The sequence below is a fragment of the Tachysurus vachellii genome, chromosome 25 (genome assembly GCF_030014155.1).
Source record: "Tachysurus vachellii isolate PV-2020 chromosome 25, HZAU_Pvac_v1, whole genome shotgun sequence".
Taxonomy (NCBI): domain Eukaryota; kingdom Metazoa; phylum Chordata; class Actinopteri; order Siluriformes; family Bagridae; genus Tachysurus; species Tachysurus vachellii.
The window spans coordinates 6426483-6450356 of NC_083484.1; the positions used below are offsets into that span (position 1 = coordinate 6426483).

The 23874-nt window shown below is 39.4% G+C and overlaps 1 protein-coding gene across 1 annotated transcript in view; it reads right to left on the bottom strand.

The window, feature by feature from the left end:
* mtrr (5-methyltetrahydrofolate-homocysteine methyltransferase reductase) overlaps nucleotides 1-23874 on the bottom strand; it is a 37154-nt gene that overhangs the window by 5102 nt on the left and 8178 nt on the right. The window contains exons 10-13 of the mRNA XM_060862121.1: nucleotides 21943-21985; nucleotides 20140-20329; nucleotides 18938-19056; nucleotides 5555-5647 (exon numbers count right to left, since the gene is read on the bottom strand). Of these exons, the coding sequence (XP_060718104.1) occupies nucleotides 5555-5647; nucleotides 18938-19056; nucleotides 20140-20329; nucleotides 21943-21985 (445 nt within the window). The remainder of the gene's footprint in view (nucleotides 1-5554; nucleotides 5648-18937; nucleotides 19057-20139; nucleotides 20330-21942; nucleotides 21986-23874) is intronic.

Sequence of the window (23874 nt, forward strand, 5' to 3'; positions counted from 1 at the left end):
GCATAAGAGCACAGGACCGTGTTCTCCACAACCCAGAGGTTTTTGGCTTACCGTATAATGTATGCATTAGTATGGTTCGATTTTATCAGGTACAAATTCTCAGCTGATCTAAAACGCTATGTGTTTACAAAGAAAGCCAGCCCACTTAAGCAATCAGCAACTCAAGCTTCTCTCCTAATGTATTGTCAGTCTAGAAAACCCAAGGGAATCCAGAGAAGGTCAGACTGACCCCTTTAACACTGTAGTGATTAGGAATTATTGTAGGTTGCTTTCTTCCTTCTGTGAGCTGCAGGGAAAAGAATGTGGCTTTGCTTTTAATCTAAGATTAGAGTAGGCATATGTGTAGATATTATATTTTTAAATCGCATCGATTTGAAAGCATCCACAAGTGGCCATCAGAGGCTGTCAGCTATTCATTTTTGATAACCAGCACACAAAATAAAACATATTTATACCAGGTAGACGTTTTGATATTAAGTAGTGAACTATGCCATTTATGAGCAGTTCTTTCCTCCAGTGCTTCCTCCATGAACAAAATGCATGTGTATATATATGATATTTTGTTTGCTGAATATTTATCAAATAACTCTAGATAGGACGCAAAATTCTTATTAGGACTAAACAAGTTCCTGTTTTCAGTTATAACAACATCCTGGTCTGGGCTGTGATGGCTCCAGAACCCCAGGAATGCTAGGCATGACAAAAAAAAAAAACCCCTAGATGAGACACCCACAATCACAAGCAATTTCCAACAATCCACTTGCAGGCATCTTTCTGGAGAACCTCAAGCAAACCCACGCAGACGCTGGGTTATCTTCACACTGAGCACGTTTGCTGTGGTCCGAATCCGATTGCTATTGTTCCCAGTGCCCCCTGAGGTGCGGATCTGATTTCAAGACTCACTTGATTCTCCCTGTGCATCATCACATGGCATGTGCATGGAGAACAAACAGCAACTCACCATATTTTTTTCAGTGATATTATGGGCAGTCAGGCACCTCATCACTTCTGTGTCCCTCAATGCTCCCCTGACACTCATGGTACGCGTGCTATGGAAACTACGATATCATCATCGGCTAAAACGCATGCACAGTTTACTTTACTTCCTGAACAATTGTGAACCTGACCGCGAATTGCATTCACAGGAATCACACCACAGTTCCAGTGCAACTGAACTCCTGAACTGAACACCTCCTATGGATAACCTCGGGTTCTGTACCGCAGTGCACATCCTGGTCTGCATAACTATCTGCTTTCGTATTTTTTCATGCAACTTGTGCTCCGTTTCAAACTAAACATCCAGTACGAAAATCTCCTGAGAGAACATGGGAAAATCTACAGACAGTAACCCAAGCTCAGGATCAAACTAGGACCATGGAGCTGTGAGTTTGGATGATTATTAATATTTTTTTTAAAGTAAAACTTAATCCTGATGAAGTTCATTACTTCAGTAGACCGTACCATGTGGGTAAACATTCAGGGCTGTATAGTGTATGTGTGACGCATCACTATGAACTAGTGATGCATCACTCACGAACTATGTTTGTGGGTTTGCTGTTTTGTTTGTTCTTGTTCTCTCTCTCTCTTTGCTCCACTAGCTATCTTTTCAGATCCCTACCATTGGACATCTCCTGTCAATCTTCATTATCCTGTGTGACATCACCCGTCGATCCACCAATCAACCAGAATCAGAATCAGGATTAGAATCAGAAACAGAGACAGAAACAGAAGGAGAAAGAAGATGTGTGCTAATTTGTTAGAGGGCTCTATTGTTGTTCATTCGGGTTTTAGTATGTCAGACTGTTCATGTATCCCAATTTGTTAGTTATTTTGTGTATGTGACTTGCGGGTCACTTTGTGTGTGTGTCTTGCGTGTCACTTTGTGTATGTGACTTGCGTGTCACTTTGTGTATGTGACTTGAGGGTCACTTTGTGTATGTGACTTGAGGGTCACTTTGTGTATGTGACTTGAGGGTCACTTTGTGTATGTGACTTGAGGGTCACTTTGTGTATGTGACTTGAGGGTCACTGTGTATGTGACTTGAGGGTCACTTTGTGTATGTGACTTGAGGGTCACTTTGTGTATGTGACTTGAGGGTCACTTTGTGTATGTGACTTGAGGGTCACTTTGTGTATGTGACTTGAGGATCACTGTGTATGTGACTTGAGGGTCACTGTGTATGTGACTTGAGGGTCACTGTGTATGAGGGTCACTGTGTATGTGACTTGCGGGTCACTTTGTGTATGTGACTTGAGGGTCACTTTGTGTATGTGACTTGCGGGTCACTTTGTGTATGTGACTTGTGGGTCACTTTGTGTATGTGACTTGAGGGTCACTTTGTGTATGTGACTTGAGGGTCACTTTGTGTATGTGACTTGAGGGTCACTTTGTGTATGTGACTTGAGGGTCACTTTGTGTACGTGACTTGCGGGTCACTCGTTCTGCATCTGGATGCTTGTGTTCTTTGCTTTGTGGATATGACTTTGTTTATTTTGGGGAAAACTGGACAGGTGAGTACGTCACGTGACATACATTGTGCAACACGTAGGTAAGCTTTTCTGTATTAGAGACACTAGGTTAGGAGCGTGTGCCACCCTCTGTATCTTTTGTTTGGATAGGAAGTATAGGTTAGTTAGGGCGTCATCGACTCTGAAGATTTGTTTTATTACTTTTCTTTGTAGTTCAGGTTAGAGGGTTATGTTCAAGCTAGCACAGTTTTGTTTTGCTAATTTCTTTGTTTTGGCACCGCTCATGGCTCTTTTCCCCTTTGTGTTTTTTCTGTAGATATCATACATATTACCACTTTTGTCACCACCATTTGTACGATAATAGAGACAGGTTTTGCCCACTATTTGTTGTCCTTGTCGTTGATTGCCACATACACACCAGAAATCTAACTTTATAATCATTTCATATTGTTACATCCCAACCATACCCCTAAACACCATTTGGGGTCGTAACACGGGGGTTGGACTTGATTAATGCACATTAGCTCAGAGAGCAACTCTGAAACACCTCTCCTTCTTCATCATGCTAAGCAGAGGGAGGGAAAGCCAGGACATCGATCCATAACACACGTGCGCTACACATAGGCAGTATATTTGGGCAGTAGGTTTTACGCCTGAGTCGTCTCCAATAGGGAGATGAATGACTTATTTTGGACAAATCTGAAACAGTAATGCATAGTACTAGGGCATCTCCTAGTGGAACATAATGCAGTTGGCATTTAACTGATTATTTTTCATATAGTTGTTGTATAGTACATTTCTTGGGATAACTTCAGGGGTAATAAGTGTCATTTCATTTATTTATTTCTGAAATAAATTCTGTGCTCTGGTAGATATTCCATAATACAGTACGATTCGAAATCTCTCGCTGTTATGCATGGTATTGTAGTTTAGGGTTCTGACAGAAAGTGAGCTCAGCTAGTGCTAGTTTATTCATTCATCTTCTGTGACTGCTTTATCCCGGTCACGCTCATAGTAAATCCGAACCCCATCCTGGGAACAGTGGGTGTGAGACGAGAGAGTGATTACACCCTGGATGGGATGCCTGTCCAATGCATCACATACACACACTCATGCAGACATAGGGGCAATTTAATGGTACCTGCTGACATGTTTTTTGGGAGGTGGGAGGAATCATGGAAACATTAAGAAGTCAGGATTGAACCAGAGCTCTGAGGAGGCAATGCTACCTGATGTTACACCTTGCTGTGTAGCAAGTGATGGTGAAAATTCAAACTTTCTCTTTCTTGGATGTTTGCACCATTAATAATAATACAATCTCATGCCCCTTGTTGGGTCAAATAATGGATAAATCGCTTAATTATAGTGTGAAAACCAAGCCAGACAGAATGAGTAGCATCATTTTAGTAATTTTTTTAAAGCAGGATTACATTAAACACAATCCTTTTAAATGTAAATGTAAAACCCTCTGCACATTAACTCGCTTTATCAATCTCTAGGATGAGTGGAATGTCGCACACTGATTCACTGAGATCACGGCAATCGGCTATAAAGATCTAGTGCTGTTCATTGAGTTATTCATCTGGCAGATACTTGTATCCACCAGAAGTCAAATCATTATCTTATCCAAAACACAGAAGTGGATAAATGAGATTTAAAAGACTTTTAAAGAAATTGTGGATTTCCCAAGAAGTCAAAGATGCCAGTCCTTATCCTTATACTGATGAAGTGTTTTAAAAAACATCACCAAACACAAAGAGAATCCCTTTAGTGCATACTTACCATCCAATTACTACAAAACGTTCAAAACCCTTTAAGATGGTAGAGCGACTAAAGCCCCATTCACACTGCAGGTAAAAGTGGCCCAAATCTGATTTTTTTTGGGGTCAAGTGACCAGGCCAGACTTCTTCAGGAGTAGTGTGAACACTCAAATCTAGCCCAGATCTGATTTTTTAAAATCAGATTCAGACCACTTCCATATGTGGTCCTGAATCAGACCCAAATCTGATTTTTTCCAATGTGGCCGCGGTGTGAACAACCAAGGCGGATTTGATGCGACTTTTCCGTCAATCTACATCGACATTCGTCACAATTATGCGCCGGCGAGTACGCACACAAACGTGACTACGCCTACAAAATGGATCAAATAATCAAAAGTTGCCCTCGACATCCGAAAATTTTCAAAACACTGCGTCTCTGTGCTGCCATTACACAAACATTTAGAAAGAAAAGCGAAAATGCTTACTTCCTCCATAACCTCACACTGGTATATGATATAGGCCACATTTTAAAAGGTAATGTGAACAGCCAAACAAAAAAATCAGATCTGAGCAAAACTGAGCATTAAGACTTGCAGTGTAAACGTGGCCTTAAATATTCCCAGTAATCTTCAACAGACGAGACAAAAGCATCAAAGACAAGCTTGAGAAGTGAAATGACAATTTGTCTGATAATAACTACATTATCGTAGCTGATCAACACGTGCTACATAGAGATTTACTAACAGAGCCACTATTATTGTGGCTGAATTAATAAATAAAAGCTTAATGGTCCTTAAAGGATCAGAGCTTGACCCCATCACTGCTTATACAAAAAGGCATGCGATTAGCACTACATACGAGAAACAAGAGATGATTGGCTGAGGCTGTCGAGCTTTATATTCTAAAAATGAATGGCTTCTTAGTTCCAGTACCAAGACACTTCAGCAAGTCACAAATAGTCCCTGACACCTCTGTTTGTTCCGTGCAAGATGTTACGTTTTCGTCTTTAAAGCAAATCTGGCAAAATTCTGTCTCAAACTGCTTACTTTGCTTTATGTTGTTCTTTTGAAGGATACACCCACTGTGTGTTTTTTTTTGTAGACAAACTCTAAAATTTACATATTCACTATCAAAAATCTTGAGATGCAAACTTCTGACTTCTGACACAACTACTCTGTGTGTGTGTGTGTGTGTGTGTGTATGCGCGCATGTGTGGTTGTGTATAGAGCACAAAATGTCTCTGCCTTTCTGTCCTTATTGTGTCTGTCTGTGTACGTGTGGGTGTGTTTGTATGTGTGAGTGAGCGTGTATAAAAAGCACACACCTGAAGATGAAGTCTCTGTCTTTATGTCTGCAGCCGAAGAAGAGCCAAGTCTCACCGAAAGCGATGTCCTGGTTTCTCTCTCGCTCCTTTTCCCTGTTAAAGCAACATCACATCAGCACTAATAATAATGTTTGCTTAAAAATGCATGAGTAAGCAGAACTCATTTCTGTACTTTGTGGTTTAAAAGCAAACACCTTATGGGGTGTTTTATACCACCATCTGCAGTGCACATGGTCATTAACTTATGTTAATGCAATTAAAGCACAATGTAAGATTAATATGGTAAATTTTATATAGCGTATGCAGATATATTTTTTATAGCAGATCATTTTAAACCTTCTTGGAAGTCTCAGCTGGTGAACTGAACTACAGGACTGTTTTCTTGGACCAAGACCTAAGCTGTTTTTCCAAAAGCCCTTAGAAAAAAATGTACTGCCTTTGAGATTGGCCTGTCTTCAACTCAGGAGCACAAAAAAAGCTGTCCGTAAACATTACATTCCTGCTCAAGCCTCCCCCTATGAAACATTCTGAAGTGTTATTGAGCGTGTTAAACACAGTGATACCGAATTAAATTGGAATATAATAAGCGTCCCGTACTGCCTTTCACTTAATGTCTTCTGTACCTGCTCCACCTGGCATACGGTGTTTCATTTCACTCCTATCGCTCTACAGTTTAAGGGCATTTAACCGCTGAACAGAACTGGGAATGAAGTAAGACCAGAAGGCATCTTTAAGAATGATTCCTCCAGAAGGTCTGGCTCCCTTCCCAGAAGGCCTGTGACTGAGGTGGCACAAAAGCAGCAAGCACTATCTGCTCACACACCTGCTCGTGCCTGATGGCTTTGAGGAGATAAGAGTACCGGTGTTGGGTCAAGCCATCCAAACACAACACACAGCCCATTGCCATGCATTGATTTTTTTTTATACTACAGACTGATGTTCATGTGTGTGTAAATGTGTGCACTATGCACAATATAATGTGTATTTGACTGTCGAGTTCCAGGAGGTTTGTAGCAGCCGTGTCAGAAATCGAGGTACTAGACAGAAATAATAGATCACCGTATGTGGCAGAGCATGTTATTAAACCATGCCTGTGACATAAGCGCAGTTTAACTCAATGTGCCAGCCTTATTCTCCTACACAGCAGTAGATGGGATTATAAAAGTTTAAAAGGTAAAACACACTTAATTTCTTGACTGTAATAACAGACAGACTTCCCACAACCTTCTATTATGTTCTTAATATTGTCTGGAACATTTTCCTATTTCTTAGTTATGGTGACATATACAAGAAACCATTTTATTTCCCTGCAGAACTGAGAATCTTTCCTTCGATTAGTTATGCTTCATGAGCTGAGCCAGATAAAAGACAATATTAGTCGTTTTAGAAAACAGTGGAAGACGGTGTAGCTTAAATTCTGACCTGAGCTGACCTGGGACCTGAGGAATTATCCTTAGATGAGCTATACTGCTTCCAAAGGTCAGCAAGATTAATATAAAGCAACTTTATATTAGTCATATTAGAAAGTGGGGGGCACGGTGGCTTAGTGGTTAGCATGTTCGCCTCACACCTCCAGGGTTGGGGGTTCGATTTCCGCCTCCGCCTTGTGTGTGTGGAGTTTGCATGTTCTCCCCGTGCCTCAGGGGTTTCCTCCGGGTACTCCGGTTTCCTCCCCCGGTCCAAAGACATGCATGGTAGGTTGACATTTACATTTACGGCATTTAGCAGACACCCTTATCCAGAGTGACTTACAACTGAGCAACTGAGGGTTAAGGGCCTTGCTCAGGGGCCCAGCAGTGGAAGCTTGGTGGACCTGGGGTTCGAACCCATGACCTTCCGATCAGTAGCCCAACACCTTAACCAATGAGCTACCACATCCCTTCGATTGGTTGATTGGCATCTCTGGAAAATTGTCCGTAGTGTGTGAGTGTGTGAGTGAATGAGAGTGTGTGTGTGCCCTGCGATGGGTTGGCACTCCGTCCAGGGTGTATCCTGCCTTGATGCCCGATGACACCTAAGATAGGCACAGGCTCCCCGTGACCCGAGGTAGTTCGGATAAGCGGTAGAAGATGAATGAATGAATATTAGAAAGCAGTGCAAGACAATGTCGCTTGAATTCCCTGTCACAGTACAAATATTAGAGAACTAAGACCACCCCAGGGTGGGGCAGGGTCAGTAGTTTCTCAACAGTTATCGCTCCTGGTTAATGACCAAAAGGTTGTTGGTTCGAGCCTTGCCACTGTTGGTCCATTGAGCAAGGCCCTTAACCCATTGTGCTCTAAGGTACTGTATCATAGCAGACCCTGCTCTGACCCCAACTTCCTAACAAGCTGGGATATGTAAAGAAAAGTGTTTCTGTGCTGTAAAATAACGGCTTGTTCTTCTTCTAACCCCAGCAAAAAGCTCGGCAACAAATCATTGCGCATCCCTGTGGTGACCGCTCATGTAGTTTGAGCAGCTCAGCGATGCAATTTTCTGTCTGAGAGCTGTTGTAAATGCTCTGCTAAGCATGTTTGAAATTCATAGTGATGAATCTTAGCAGTAGTGTGAGGATCTGTATGACAAGCAGCAAGAACGACAACAAGTAACAGCCAATGAGCGTGTAAACTAGAGGGAAAAAAACCGAAACAATGATATTGATTTTGTAAGACATTATTTGGCACATCATTCCCAGACAGATGTTTCTTTGCACCATAACTCCAGTTCTCTTAGCAGAACACACCATTCTTGCTACCTGCATCTCCTCAAGCAATCCTTCCTCAATGCTTTTTATCCTATAGAAGATATGAAAGTAGATATGAAAGCATGAAAGCTTTAGAAGATATGAAAGCATGCGCTAGTTTCCTGTAGGGTTAGCAAATTTCTTATTTTAACTATGTTTCGAAGATTAGAACAGATTAAAGGGATAATGCAATTATATTATGCAAACCACATTAATAACATTAAGCTTCTGTCCACAATATTTTCCAGTCTTTCATGAAACTCTTGTCTTCAGGACAGAATTGTGAGACTTGAAATTTAACCCAAAATAACGATGACCTCCATTTGGCTTCCAAACAGTGAAGAAACATGAATGTATCCATAAAGAAATTACCAATAGATGGTGTAATTGATTAGCAGTCAGTGTCTGTTGCATGCCTCGTGGCAATACTAATGCAGGTTAAATTAAACACATTGTTATGATCCAAGCGTCAGCTGCATGCACAGAAGGCTTCGTCTAATTACAATTAGAAAAGTAATGAACCAAATCAGAACAGGGCTGACTGATGGGGGAAAAAGAGGATTGCTCCTCAAGAAAAAGCAATCTGTGCTGCTTCATTTCATATGCAGTCTTTTTTTCTTGACCCATTACATCCGGGTCTAAGTACCAGACGATTGCTGAGCTGGGCTAAACAAAAGTCAGGGTTTACCCCACTATTACTAATATTTCATCAATGATCCCTAAAATATTCTTACTGTTCAATATTATAAAGATAAAACCCTTAGTTGATGATAAAAATTGAATAACAAAAAGAAGAGAGTACTGATTTATTCATTTATCTTTAATAATCGCTTTAGCTGGTCAGGGTCTTAAAGGATCCGGACTCTCCTCTGGGAACACTGGGTCGAGGAATGAATACAGTTGAAATTAGACCACTGAACACGTACAGAAAGGCAAACTGGCCAACTGCAGAGTCATTCAACCTACTGGAATATTAGGGAGAAACCAGACAACCTAGAGGAAAACCTAGATGGACAAGCAGAGAACATCTGAAACTCCAAATTGACAGAATATTTTTTTTTGTTGTCTGATTGACAAAATTTGTTGAAAACGCAAAAGAAATACTGACATCATCCATCTTGTCTTCTCTGTGAAGGACATATGTAATGTCCTTAACAAGCCATCACTAATCAGGGGCTTCTGATTCATCAAGATTCTCAGCAAAAACCGGTGCAGGTTTGCTAATGGTGACATCCACCTAAACCAATCAGACACCAAAACTGGGCATGACATAAGATTTCTTGCTGGAGAAGTGATATTAGCATCTGATCAAAACACAGCCTTCAATAACCCACCTTTAATGTGGATTTACACTGCCCGCTAGGATCCATACCAATATGGAAAAATCTGAATACTGTTTTAACAACAGACTGGACCCACCTTATCTGGAATACAAATCAGGTGTTCTGCAACACAGGAGATGGATACCGAGCACCTCTTAGAAAGAAAATCAGACAAACGACACCACTGGAGGTCACGACTGGGATGAGAGCCATCAAACCCACGCATTACCTTTTCCTGAGCATCATATGTTATCATCCTCCCTCTTTACCTCTGTAGAGGGGTTATGTGTCCTGCATGCTAACACTCCTCTAGTGCCTAGAAGATGGGAGCACTTGTGCAATTTGATATTCCAACCTTATTTTTACAGGTATTGGCTGATGAGCATAGCTATAACGGCTGGTCATGTGACACGCCTGGCTTGAAAGCAAAATGCAAGCTAACCCTAATCACTTCATGTTGTTTCCTACACTGAAACATCAGCATTATGTATCACAGAATGGCTCCTTTTCCTATTTTATTTAATGCATGCTTGATTCATTATTCTGTCACGTGCGCTATGCATGTGCCCTAAATCAAACCTGATTCACTATATAGAGCATGGAAACACCGTGACAGCTATGTCCCAAACTACACACCATATTTCTGATAAATGCCAAATAAACACCATCACAAGAGACTGACCATCATCCAGAGTCGAAGAACAGAATGGTCATTTCACAAATGAATTTGGCTCCCACTATGATTTATCCACATTAACACTATGGTCATATTCCACATCACTCCCTCTTTTACTCTCAGGGGTGGGCGAATTCAAGATCTAGCCAACCAGGCAAGTAAGAGCTCTAGCATCCTGCCCAGTCCCCATTTTTGTTGCCCAGAAATCTAATTAAGAAGACTAAAAAGCAGTAGTACTGTATATAAATTCATGGTGAGAGAACAACTGTGTAATCATAGTCCTTATCTTCCCCTGATAAAATATTTGATTAGCATACCGTGTTTGTGAACTTAACAAATATCACCAAATTGTTGGCAAACATCTCAGATATGATGTTTGCCCCCCATGTAACAAGATAAAATGAATAAACTAACATGGACATGAGTTCTGCTTCACCCAGACTAGCGATTTGGTCACCTCTAACTGTGTAGGTCATAGAAGCCCCATCGCTAATGTTTCACTGTGAGTGTGTCCTAAATCAAATACCCTATTTAGTGTAACAGTCACATAAACAATTCGGCAAAGGTCTCTCCAAACTAAACACCCTATTTAATATGAAGGCCGAATAAAGATCATTGCAAGTGTTTTAACCTCAACAGTGCACTATGGATGCGTACCAAACTACACACCAATCCAGACACATTAACTTTTCTAATCCTATTTAATTTAATTGAATAGATCACAAATGCACTATTACAAGTGTCTTGTGGATGCATCGCAAACTGCACAATTTATTATGTAGGACTCATCTAGCCCATTGCAATTGTTTTCCCCTCATCAATATTCTGTGGATGTGTCACAAACTACACACACTATTTACTACGTAAAACCCATACAAACTATTTCAAGTGTTTTCCTATCATCAGTGCACTGCGGATGTGTCCCAATATACACACCCTACTTATTTTGTAGGTCACAAAAGCACCATTTCAAGTGTGTTCCATCATCAGCGCACTGTGGACCTTTCCCAAACTACACACCCTGTTTGCTATGTAGGAAAAATACAGAACATTGCAAGTGTTTTCCCATCATTAGTACATTATGGTCATGTCACAAATTGTGACTATTTTCTCATATAGTCACATACACACCACCACAAGCAGCTTCCTAAATCACAAACCTATTACCGTATTTTCCGGACTATAAGCCGCAACTTTTTTCCCATGCTTAAACAATGACGCGGCTAATATATGGATTTTTCGAGCTTTCAATTTTTTTTTTTTTAAAAAAAAACACATTCTTTGACGTGCTCAGTTTTTTGGCAGCATGAAGCTTTCATTAAACCAATAAAATTGCCGAACGGGTTAAAGGTAGATTCTCCGATGTTTGAGAGATGCTTTCAGAAAACTGAGTCGGGACCACAAACTAAAAATCAAAACAAAAATGAAAACAAACGTGTACCCAATGAGCAGAAAGGGGCGGGTCTTGTCAATATGCGGCAGAGAGTGTTCAGTGCGTATGTGTGACATTAGCAGAAAGCGGTTTTAACATTGACATGGAGGATAAAAACAAAGAAAGAAAGTGAAGAAAGGCTTAGAATAAGGCAAGAAGTAGGACCCGTGTTAATATAGGATCAGCTTTCCAGCGCTGAAGAGAACTGAAGGAGCGGGAAGTTGGCCACATATTCACAGATTTGTGTTTCCAGAGTCAATAACTCCTGAGGTAAATGCTGTTACTAGCAAAACGCAATTGTAGCTGCCTCTCTACATTACTACGATAGAAAAGAAGTGTTATTTGTGTAGTAACAGCATTTAGTTCAGGAGTTGACGACTCGGGAAACTCCAATCTGTGAATATGTGGCCAACTTCCCGCTTCTTCAGTTCTCTCCAGCGCTGGAAAGCTGATCCTATATTAACACGGGTCCTACTCAGTTTTCTGAAGCATTTTTTAAACATCGGAGACCCTACCTTTAACTCTGACACCGAAGGAGATGACTTCAGTGGTTTCAGTGCACAGGAGGAGGAAGATAGTGACCAATGACTTTCTTGGTAGGCTACTGTTTACTAATTTTTTATTTTTTGTTACAAGCCATGTTTCGTTAAAGCCTATTTATTTTTGCTACAAGCCATGTTTCGTTAAAGCCTATTTATTTTTGCTACAAGCCATGTTTAGTTAAAGCCTATTTATTTTTGCTACAAGCCATGTTTAGTTAAAGCCTGTGTAAAGTTAATTTGTTTCAATGTACCTGTAGGCACCTGCGGCTTATAGACATGTGCGTCTTATTTATGCTCAAAATAATATATTTTTTTTAAATTCAGTGGGTGCGGCTTATATTCAGGTGCGCTCAATAGTCCGGAAACGGTACTATAAAGTCACTAAAGCACTTCTGCAGGTGTCTTCCCATCATCAGTCCAGTGTGGCTGCAACCTAAACTACACATTCTATTTAATATACAGCTCACATTAACACCACCACAATCATCTTCTAACAATCTAACAATTGTGTTGGTGTCCCAAACAACTCAAACTTTTATCTCTTCATCACTCCACAGCAGGAGCATCCCAATCCAGACACATTAACTGTTTAGGCAATGCAATGTCTTCAAATGTCACAGCTGTACAGTGAATTATGGGTATTTTGTGCCTGCCCAAGTAGATAGAGGGGACATTACATGCTGCTTTGCATTATGGGGTTTCAGGAGTAATTGGATATTTAGTTCAGCTCTTTGCTTTTGTTTCTCTGTTTTAGCTCGGAATCATGACACGTCTAACACGGCTCCTCGCTGATGCACTACATAGATTTTGGTGTGTGTTGACCTTTTCGGTTTCTTTCTTTCTTCGCTCTCTTTCGTCCTGAGCTGCACAATGTGTCTCCAATTTCATGCTACCAGCCATCGATTCATGCCGAGGATGATCGAAGTCTCCCATGCTGTTTTACTGTGAAAGAGGGAGCTCCGGGCTTCCTTTTGCCCTGCTGACTGAATGGTATCTTTTATAGACAACAAGCATCAAAGGTGTCTGTGTTCGGAACAAACCTGGAGCTAATATCCTTTAAACAAGGCAGAATTCACAGTTTGGCGAGACAATTGAGTGGTGCATGAGGATGGATGGACAGCAGGTGCCTGGCTAAATAGTCGTTCCTGGTTCCTGTTCACCGAGCATGTTTATAAATGAAAGCTCTAGCACAGTGAGTTGGAACATAAAATGGCGCTCTGTCGGCTACAACTGCGACGCTCAGCTTTGTATTGCGTTTTCATAACTGTGAAAGCAATTTGAATAATTGTATATAGACTCTACACAGCTCAGCTATGTAGAGATGAACAGATCTGGAGAGATGAAAACTGTCCAAAAGATACCGGCTCGGTTGGTGTTTTGATGATAGAGGTTCTCTATAATCTTCCATAGATGTTCAATTTGTTTGAGGTCTGAGAACTAAGATCATTCACTGAGCTGTCTTGACTTGTGGACTTGTGGACTTGTGGATAGCTATCATGGGAAAAACCACACCCATCAAGATAACATCATAGGGTCATTGAAGGTGATTAATCAGAACTGATTTGTGACTGTTCCATCTTAGGAACATAGTGTAATTAAGTCTTACACAACCCACATTTTAAAATAAAGTTTGTCTTGCATTTGTTCTTACTTCTTTAGGGTCAGGAGAAAAAAAGAATTTCAAGAAATGTTTGTAGTTTGTTAAGTAATCGACTATGCTACGTTTCTGATAAAAAACTATGTCAAATTCCCAGACACAGAAGTACTATTGCAAGCTCTCTATGAAGGTAGGAACAACATAGCCTGTTTCTTTAGAAAGCTGCACCCCAGTTACCTAAATTTATTAGAAGAAGCCACCTTTATTATTGACATATATACATAACAGCACAGTGAAATTCTTTCTACATATCCAGACTTCGGAGTTTGGGGCCAGAGCACAGGGTCAGCCATCATTCAGAACCCATAGAGCAGACAGGGTTAAGGGCCTTGCTCAAGGGTCCAGCAGTAGCAGCTTTGCAGTGCCGGGGCTTAAACCCTAATCTTCCAATCTAGTAGTTACTGCTGCCCCAATTATTAGAAAAAGAACATATAAAAAAACAAAGACTTTTGGCTTGATTAATTTTTTTTTTTAATGTTCCACAGTGTGAAAAAAGTAATATAGCAATTACTGTCATAGATACTGTGAAACATTTTGTTATTACTATACTATAGATTTTTTTCATCAAGGCATCATTACATTAGAAAATGTATTCTGCACAACTGTGTATAGTGTGTCAGTTTTTAAGTACTTGGGCTTTATATCTCATTAAAATCTAATCTCTATTATTACCTTAAAGCTAACAAAATAATACAGAATAGCAATTAATTAAAGAAAAGCTAAATCTTTGTGGAACTCATTGCTCTCATATGGGACACTACGAATGCCTTATTAAAAGCAGGTGCACTTTGAGAATAAAGCCATTAATCCTACAGATAAGTGATTTTTAACACTGTGGTAGTATTAACTGTAAAAAAAAAGATAGTGTGTGCTGAATGCATTACATAGAGTAATAATGATTAGACTTTTCCTGATTAGGACTAAACTAAAATAAAATGAACAGTTTTCACATTAAATAACTAACATTAATTTACATATTGAATGAATTAACAGAACATCAATTAATAGTTACACACAGGCACAATTTTTGTTACGGTGTCATATAGTAAATATTCAAAAATAATGTATCTGTACATCACGTTACACTATTCATCATCACAGCACTTAAGCCCTAAGATTGAGAGCATGTTGCACGGAAGCTCATATCCATCAACAAAGTCCTCCTTACAGCTTAATGACCAACGTTCCTTGAATTGAGAATGACATGCTGTATTTACAGCAGCAAAAGAGGTTTAATAACATAGTAAGTTAAACTGCCCTGTCCAAATCCAGCTTCAGAAGCAATCAGAAATGATTCTGGTTAAAAGGACTTGATGAGCTGGTACACGCTGCTGATCTCAATCGAAAATGGTGGAGTCCAGAGGCACAGAAAGCACATACAGAACTTTCATACAGAACTGGTTATGACAAAATTCACCATGTCTCAGTTCAGTTAAGTGTATTTAGCTTTGAATGACAGAAATAACGGGGAAAAAAAGCAAACACTTTAAATAACAAATAAATAATAGCAGCAGGTATGAGAGGGATTTAAAAAAATATCTTTCACACTTATTTACAGTTCAGAGTGATGTCCAGCATTTTCACAGTGATGGACATATTTTCGGAATAAAAGCATACATTTGCTTTCCTTATCGTCTGTCTCAACATGTCGACTAGTTGAGTCGATTAATACAAGTCAACATAACCTCTAGTAGCTTATTTTTTGTGCTACAGTATCTATCCATTCATACACAGGATCACAGGGAACCTAGAGTCCATATCAGGGGACACGGGGCACAAGGCAGGGGACACTCTGGACATGGTACAAACTCTTAGCAGGGCAGAATCTGACACACGCTCACAGACATCCATTACTGACTTCACTACAGGCAATTCAGAGATGCCAATCAGCCTACGACGCAGGTCTTTAAAGTGTGAGAGGAAACCAGAATTCCAGTAGAAACCCCTAAAGCACAGTGAGAACATGAACACTTCATGCACACAGTGTGGAGGTGGAAATCAAGCCTCCGACTCAGGAGGTATGATACAAACACTAAGCCAACATTATACTGAAAATCAAAAAAAAAATATTATATATATATATATACTGATATATATATATATATATATATATATATATATTTATATAGAGAGAGAGAGAGAGAGAGAGAGAGAGAGAGAGAGAGAGAGAGAGAGAGAGTTAAGTTTGGAGGTAGGAGCTAGATAAAAATAATATTTATAATTTAAATATTAAATAAAAATTGATGTAAATTATGTAATTAAGTGTTTGTACAGCTTCCTGAACTGAAATTTTAAGGTGGATGGTTTGCGGCGTTTTCTGTTTCCAGTGTATTTATAGATAAAATCGATATATCAGCAGTCTTGATGCTTTATGTCATGTGTTCCAGATACATCACCATTCCCCATTCTTCAGCTTTTATGCTGTTTTCCACAGAGGTGATATCAACAGTCAATCACACATAGCTCACATTATCTCTCTCACTCACACACACACGCACGCACACGCGCGCACACGCGCGCACACGCGCGCACACACACACACGCACGCACACACACCCCGACAAACAGAGAGCTTATTTTTAACCCACAAACACAGTGACAGGTGTCTGACAGGTAGCACAGTGTGTGTGGTTAGAGATTTGCTCTGTTGATCAGCAGTACATTACATTTGTTTTATCCAGATGACATGGGCAGCTCAGTTTATAGAAAATCATAGAGTCACTTCTGAAGCATGACATAAATCGTCCTTGCAGAGAATGTGCAGCTGTCATGAGCACTTTTTCCTTTTTCATCAGTCTCTAAGGTTGCTTTTACCTAGCACCAGACGTTTGTGTTTTTAAAATTAGCTCTGATTAAGGAAGACAAACAATTCATTAGCAGTCTGACAGATGGTTTAATCCTAGCTTTATTGTGTAATTAAAAACAATAACCAATCATAGCTAATTGTTAGTTAGATAGCAAGCCAATGTTAGTCTAATATTTTCTATTAGGTCATTTAAAAAGATCTACTCTCAGGGCTTTGCCATGGCTAATAAATAGCTGGGGTTGTTTTTTTTTGGATCTTCAGAAATACGTTTTATAACAAGATTGAATTTTGTCACCACTGTTATGTCTAGTTTAGTCCTATTTGAAAAGACACCTTCAAAAATGTCTTATCCATCCACTAAAGTTTCAGTTTTGATGTATTTCTAAATGAAGACGTTCCATTTTATTTTTCTGTTCACCGGGTAAATGTTCCAAAAAACATTGCAAATCATGGCAGACTGTCGCTCCAACTGAATAACGATGTGTTGGCATAATCTCATAAATTGTTAGAAGGCACAATTATTTAGACGAAAATTTTTAATATTTCATACCATCACACATCTACCGAATCCCTCGTTTCTCCCAGTGTACTCTTTTCTTTCTGTCATTGCTACACATCTGACTAACATGTTGAAATGTTCCAAACTCGCTCTGCTGATGCTCAGATTAATATTTGGCTCTGTCCACTTCCACTAGTGAACATTCAGAAATGATCATTTCCCTCGTGCTGTCACGGACGCTCATGAATATTAATTACTTCATTACACCACAAACACACACACACATACACACACACACCATTTTATCAGTATCTCGTAAGCAGGAAATATTATTTAATAATATTGGCCGAACGACTATTAATGATGGATGTTGAAATGATACTGCTTCTGAGAAGTCAGTAATATTCAAAGAATTAAAAAACCTCCAGTTATTCCAGATTAATGTGTCGGGTGTTTTATCTGCTGGATTATCTGTAATTTGCTCATTGGTTAGGATTTCATAGTAGCAAGCTCATTTGTAAAGGTTTGTTAGAACTCTCTCTATATACCCCACCCCACATATATGCTATATGTCACTTGGAAGTTTGTGAACCCTTTAGAAATCCCTATATTTCTGCATAAATATGATTCAAAACATCATCAGATTTTCACACAAGACCTAAAAGTGAATGCAATCAAACAAACGAGCCAGAAATATACTTCTTCGTTTATTAAGAAAAATGATCCAGCATTACAGACTTGCAAAAGTATGTGAAGCATTGATTTCAGTATCTGTAAATTTTCCGGTGACTTTTGATCAGTCCTGCACAACAGCTTGAAAGAATTATATTCCGGTCCTTAGAACAAAACGGCTTCAACACTGGGATTTTAGTGGGTGTTCTCACATGAACTGCTTGATTCAGGTCTTTCCACAATTTCTCTTTTAGATTAAGGTCAGGACTTTGACTTGGTCGTTCCAAAACATTATCTTTGCTCCTCTTTAATCATTCTTTGGTAAATAAACTTGGGTGCTTGTGATTGCTGTCTTGTTGTATGACCCATTTTATCTTTTTATCTCTACACTGTTCTAACAATGCTGTTCTGGCCCAGATGCAGAAATACAGGCCAAAAGCATGATACTACCACCACCATGTTTCACAGATGGTATAAGGTTCTTATGCTGGAATTCAGTATTTTCCTTTCTTCAAAAATAGTGCTTTTCATTTTAAAATAAAAAGTATTATTTTGGTCTCATTCCTCCACAAATAATTTTTCCAGTAGTCCTCTGGTTTGTCCACATGATCTTTAGCAAACTTCATGGCAGCAATGTTCTTTTTAGAGAGTATTGGCTTTCTCCTTGCAACTCTGCCTTGCACACCAAGGTTGCTCAGTGATCTCAGGTTGTATCTCTCTTCTTTAAGTAAAATAGGGCACTCACAGAGACCTGATTGTCATCTCATTGACGGAAATCAGATGGACTCTAATTTGACCTTGAAATTAAATACAAATCCTAGAGGTTCACATACTTTTGCCTCTCACAGATATATACTACTGGAACATTTTTGAATAAAAAAATTACCTTATAAATAAGATTTGTCTGGTTTGTTTGATTGAGTTCACTTTGTCTGCTTTTGGGACTTGTGTGAAAATCTGATGATGTTTTGGGTTCACAAACTTTCAGGTCACACTGTATATATGCATGTGTGTGCAACTTTATGTACAGGAGTGGAGACTTGAGAACGCTGTACCTTTGCTGAAGGAAGCCTATGAAAGGTGCAACACCAGACCCTGGTCCTACCATCACCATGGGAACAGTAGGGTCAGAAGGTAAGTGGAAGGTGTTGTTGAGACGAGGACGAATGTGGACCTGAGAGAAGTAAATATAGCAATGACTGAGTTTTGCTTTATTTCAGAAGTCTGCACATGGTAACACACAACCTATTAACATGAGAGATTTTGAACTTTGATATTTCTTTATTCCTAAGGTCCCAATGGTACACTGTGACGAAGAATTATAAAAACATCAAGGAAGAAATAAATACAGGGTGAAATGATGCAGCCTGCATACATACATGCATATATTTTATTCCACTTACTCTATTGGACTTTGTCAACACAAAGTTTTTTTATTTATTTATTTTAGAAATAAATGTTTCCTCCCCCGGTCCAAAGACATGCATGGTAGGTTGATTGGCATCTCTGAAAAATTGTCCGCAGTGTGTGAGTGTGTGATTGCGTGAGTGAATGAGAGTGTGTGTGTGTGTGTGTGTGTGTGTGTGCCCTGCGATGGGTTGGCACTCCATCCAGGGTGTATCCTGCCTTGATGCCCAATGACGCCTGAGATAGTCACAGGCTCCCCGTGACCCGAGAATAGTTCGGATAAGCGGTAGAAGATGAATGAATGAATGAATGATTTCGAATGTCCCTGTGAATTATTTCTTACAATAGAAACAATACAGAAGTTTAACATGTGCATTAACATCCATCCATCCATTTTCTGTACGGTTTATGATACACAGGGTCAGGGTTGGGAACCTGGAGCCTATAGTGTGTCTTTCGACTGGGGGAGGAAACCCCAGATGCATCAAAAACAGACACTGAATGGAGGCGGGAATTGAAGCTCCATCCACGGAGATATAAGGCAAATGTGATATATTAATCTAGTTTTATTAGGTAACTAAAAAGTGTTAAGTTAGCAAGCTTAGGTACCCGAGTGAGATGATCAGGTTTAAGACCCAGGGATAAAACCCAGGGATTACGGTCGCTCATTAAATTCAGTACATGCACAGTGTTATGTAGATACTGTGATGTCCTAATATCCATGCAATCGGACAGCAGAATTATCCTACTCTGAATTTAGCAAATCGTTTCACTGGACTTTTGCTCTCTTAATTCAAGTATCTGTCATAGTCTGATGCACTATGGAGGTTTTCTGTACTAGTGCACTAACCTTGGGAAATTCTGCAAAATCTCCATTCTTTTGTGAAGCCTGTTTGGTCCCGTTGGTCTCAATGATGGCGGACACACGATCCACTAGCCATCCTGTACACAATCCCGTCCTCTCCGGATGCTCAGCACATGCTGGAAACCCCACAACGCTGAATACAATATGGACCTTTCCAGGGTGGCACAGACTGGAGCTGCACAATAACACACAAGGTTATAAGGACAGAACCATTAGACCTCTTGTACATTGTACATCATTATCTTTCGGTCTACTTATGTGGAACCCTGCTGACCAGACATTAATATTTCAGTGGCCTAATGTTGGTGTGGACAGAAAAAAAAAGCTCATAGCAGCATCATTACACTCCATCATAAGCATTAGTGGAGACGTGGTTCCTCTCGGAAAACAAATGAGCACATCAGGCACTTCGGAATGCAGCGTCCTCACCCACCGTTGATAGGAATAAATGAGTTCAGCGTCGGATTGCAACCCAAAGAATATTATACCTTTAAGAATGATTCACATAGTCTTAAATAAGAATGTCAAACATAATATGGGCCAATATTAAAAGAACATTTTGGACATAAATAAAACAGTGCATACAACATTCTTCTTCCTCCAGATGTGGTCAATCAGCCAAGACATGTTTGGAGGCACATGTAGCTACCAAGTAAGATAAGTCTATACCTGCCAGTTTATCATTGGGCAAACTAGGGGCCTAATTTTAACCTAACATTCCTTAAACTGCTTTGTGGAGTTTGCTTAGGTTATTTCTGAGATTATATGATGCCATTGTGTTCTATAAAAAACACACACACATAACAGATGTGCGTCGGCTGTCTTAAACTTTCTCAGTCCGTAGTCTGGCGTTGTTCCATGCAAGACTTAGGTGTGAGATGTGGCCTGAAGGTAATTTTAAGGTTAGAAGTAGTTTAGGCAGAAATATTTTCATTTACTTTTTCTATGTTTCAGCATAATCATGTTGGGTAAGAAAGGCCTTGAAACCTTGTTGGAGTCTAAAACCTTGTTAGATATCCGAAATCTCGTCACACACAGTTCAGTATATGATCAGCTTCAGCTTCAACTTTACATTTGGTTGAGATACATGAAAGAGAGGAACGTATTTCAGGAAACTCAGGAACTATATAAGAAAATGTCAAACATCATGAATAACTAAATATAATTAAAGGAAGTGGTTGTAAAATTCTGTGTACGTTCAAAATTTGGCCAAACTGATCCTTTAAATTTACACATTTTGATATGTATCCAACTTTTATTGCAGGTGAATAAACAAAGTTTCTGAATTTAAATGTTATAATTTAGATTTCTCATTCTCACTCATTTTCTACCGCTTATCCGAATAATTTTGATTTATTTATTACAAAAGTTAGTATTTAAAAATCTAAATTACATCTCATTTAAACTCGTTTTAACTAAACTTCACAATACATGACATGTGACAATGTTTGAAATTCAAAATAAAGAACATGCATAATGTATTTCTCTAAAAAATGTGTCTATTGATAGAGGATTTTCTTGTTCAAAATAACATCTAGGTAACTTGCAAGCAAAAGCAGGCAGTTCGAACACAGGAACAAGGACATGTCTTTTCTGAGAAGTCCACATGATCTTTTAGACGTGTCCCAAATAAAAAAAAAAACCTTTAATATGCCACCCTTTAAAAAGGACAGACGACATCTTAGATATACCTCGGCAGAATATATTGGTACACAAGGCTGTGAATACAGCAGTAAATAGTATAGTTAATTGTGGTCACTTGCGTGTGTAAAAACAGGGGTTTCTTACCTCGCGGCTGAGTACGCCCGAGCCTGCAGCTTCGGTAAATGCTCTGTAATAAAGCAGAGGACACGAGGTTACATATACTGACATATAAAGATGGCATTAAGGGCATTTCGCATTATTTTAGGCATCATATTCAGGATAGTGCTTTTAAAATCACTTCAAACACAAAATTCTGCTTTCAAGCTCAGAGCCAAGCCTTGGGCCTTGTAGTGAAACCACACTGCTGACTATAAAAGAGATCTAAAGTGTTTCCTCTTGGAGCTTTTGACTCATATTCTGCATGGTCTCCCAAACAAAGGTTTTGCGCCAAAAAAAACAAAACAGATATATGGCTGAGTCTCACTCTTGTTCAGTAGATCATTCGCATGATACTGTAGACAAGCTAAAAACTGCTGATCCACTATAGATGCTGTTTGTTGTTACTTTGGTTTGTGTATGCACGCACGCATCCATTCTACACACTCGGTACTGTTTGACTTTATAAGAAACACTGGTAGAAAATGATGTCTAATCCTTCTATCTGAAGTCGACCAGAAGATGATGGTTTCCAGTCTGGTTCTTCTCAGGTTTTTTTTTTTTTCTTAAGTTAGCGCAGGTCTCTTGTTTGTTCATTAGGGAAGTGGATCTACATCCTGATTTCTGTATTTTAATACAGTTCTGCATATCTGTTGTTAAAATTGGCATACAAATGAAATTGAAGTGTCAGAAAGCAATTTATGTTAAATACTAAAATTGATTTAGATGTGCAATTTTGGACAGTGTTAACGTGATGGCTGTTTGCTTCTTATACTTGTTAAATACACCAACCTTGTAGGGGACGTGGTAGGTAGTGATTAAGGTGCTGGACTACCATTTGGAAGGTTGTGAGTTTGAATCCCAGGTCCACAAAGCTGACATTGTTGGGCCCCTGAGCAAGGCCCTTAACCCTCAATTACTCAAGTGTTTAAAACATGAGATAAGATGTAAGTCGCTGTAAAAGTTGTAGCTCCAGTACGATTTCAGACATTTGAAAAAAAAAAAAGGAAGAAAATTTTTTGGATTTAAACCTTTCATGCAGCTGTTACATATCTGGTCTACTATGTTTTAGACTGTGAATTGAGGCTAATAAAAATAACATGGTTAGTCTTCATGGCAGCAAGTTCTTCACAGACACATCATCCAACTGTCTGCATTAAGGCTCTGGGCTTTTGATCAGAAGGTCATTGGTTCAATTCCCTGTGCTGCCAAGCTGCTACTGTACCATTGAAGCCCTTAACTTTCTCTGCTGTAGGGATGCTAGATCATGACTGACTGTGCACTCTGACGCCAGCCTCCTAACAAGGTAGGGAATGTGAAGAAATGAATTTCACTGTACTGTGTTTGTACAGAGTGCCTCGGTGATACAGCGATTAGCAACGCTGCCTCACAGCTTCAGGGTATGAGCTTCCATACTGAGCATTTTAACAGGGTTACTGGTAATTTGTTAGTAGGGGTCAATGAGTGTGTGAATGGATGATATTGTATAGCAAAAATTATCTATCTATCTATCTATCTATCTATCTATCTATCATTTGTGCACTCTGGAGACATGGATTTAACTACAGCAAGGGAACTAGTTGGATTGCATGTGATTTTACTGCCACCTAGTGAGTCATCAAAGCCATTTCCAAAAAAAAACATGAAAGTTTTAGGTTTCTTGCAAAAGAAACTTTACATGCTTTTTTGTTGTTACTTTGACCTGGGCATGCATTTGTCTGCCAGATATCTATACTGGCAAATAAATATACAATCCTCTGCAAAAATATTGGAACAGCGAGGCCAATACTTCAGTTGTTGCTAATCGCTGACGCTCTTTTCTGAACTCCATAGTGGCTTGCCTCCCTGGTCTTGGTGTTGGTTTATCTGCTGTCACCTTCACAGCGAAAACCCAGGGCTCAAACCAAGAGTAGACATCCA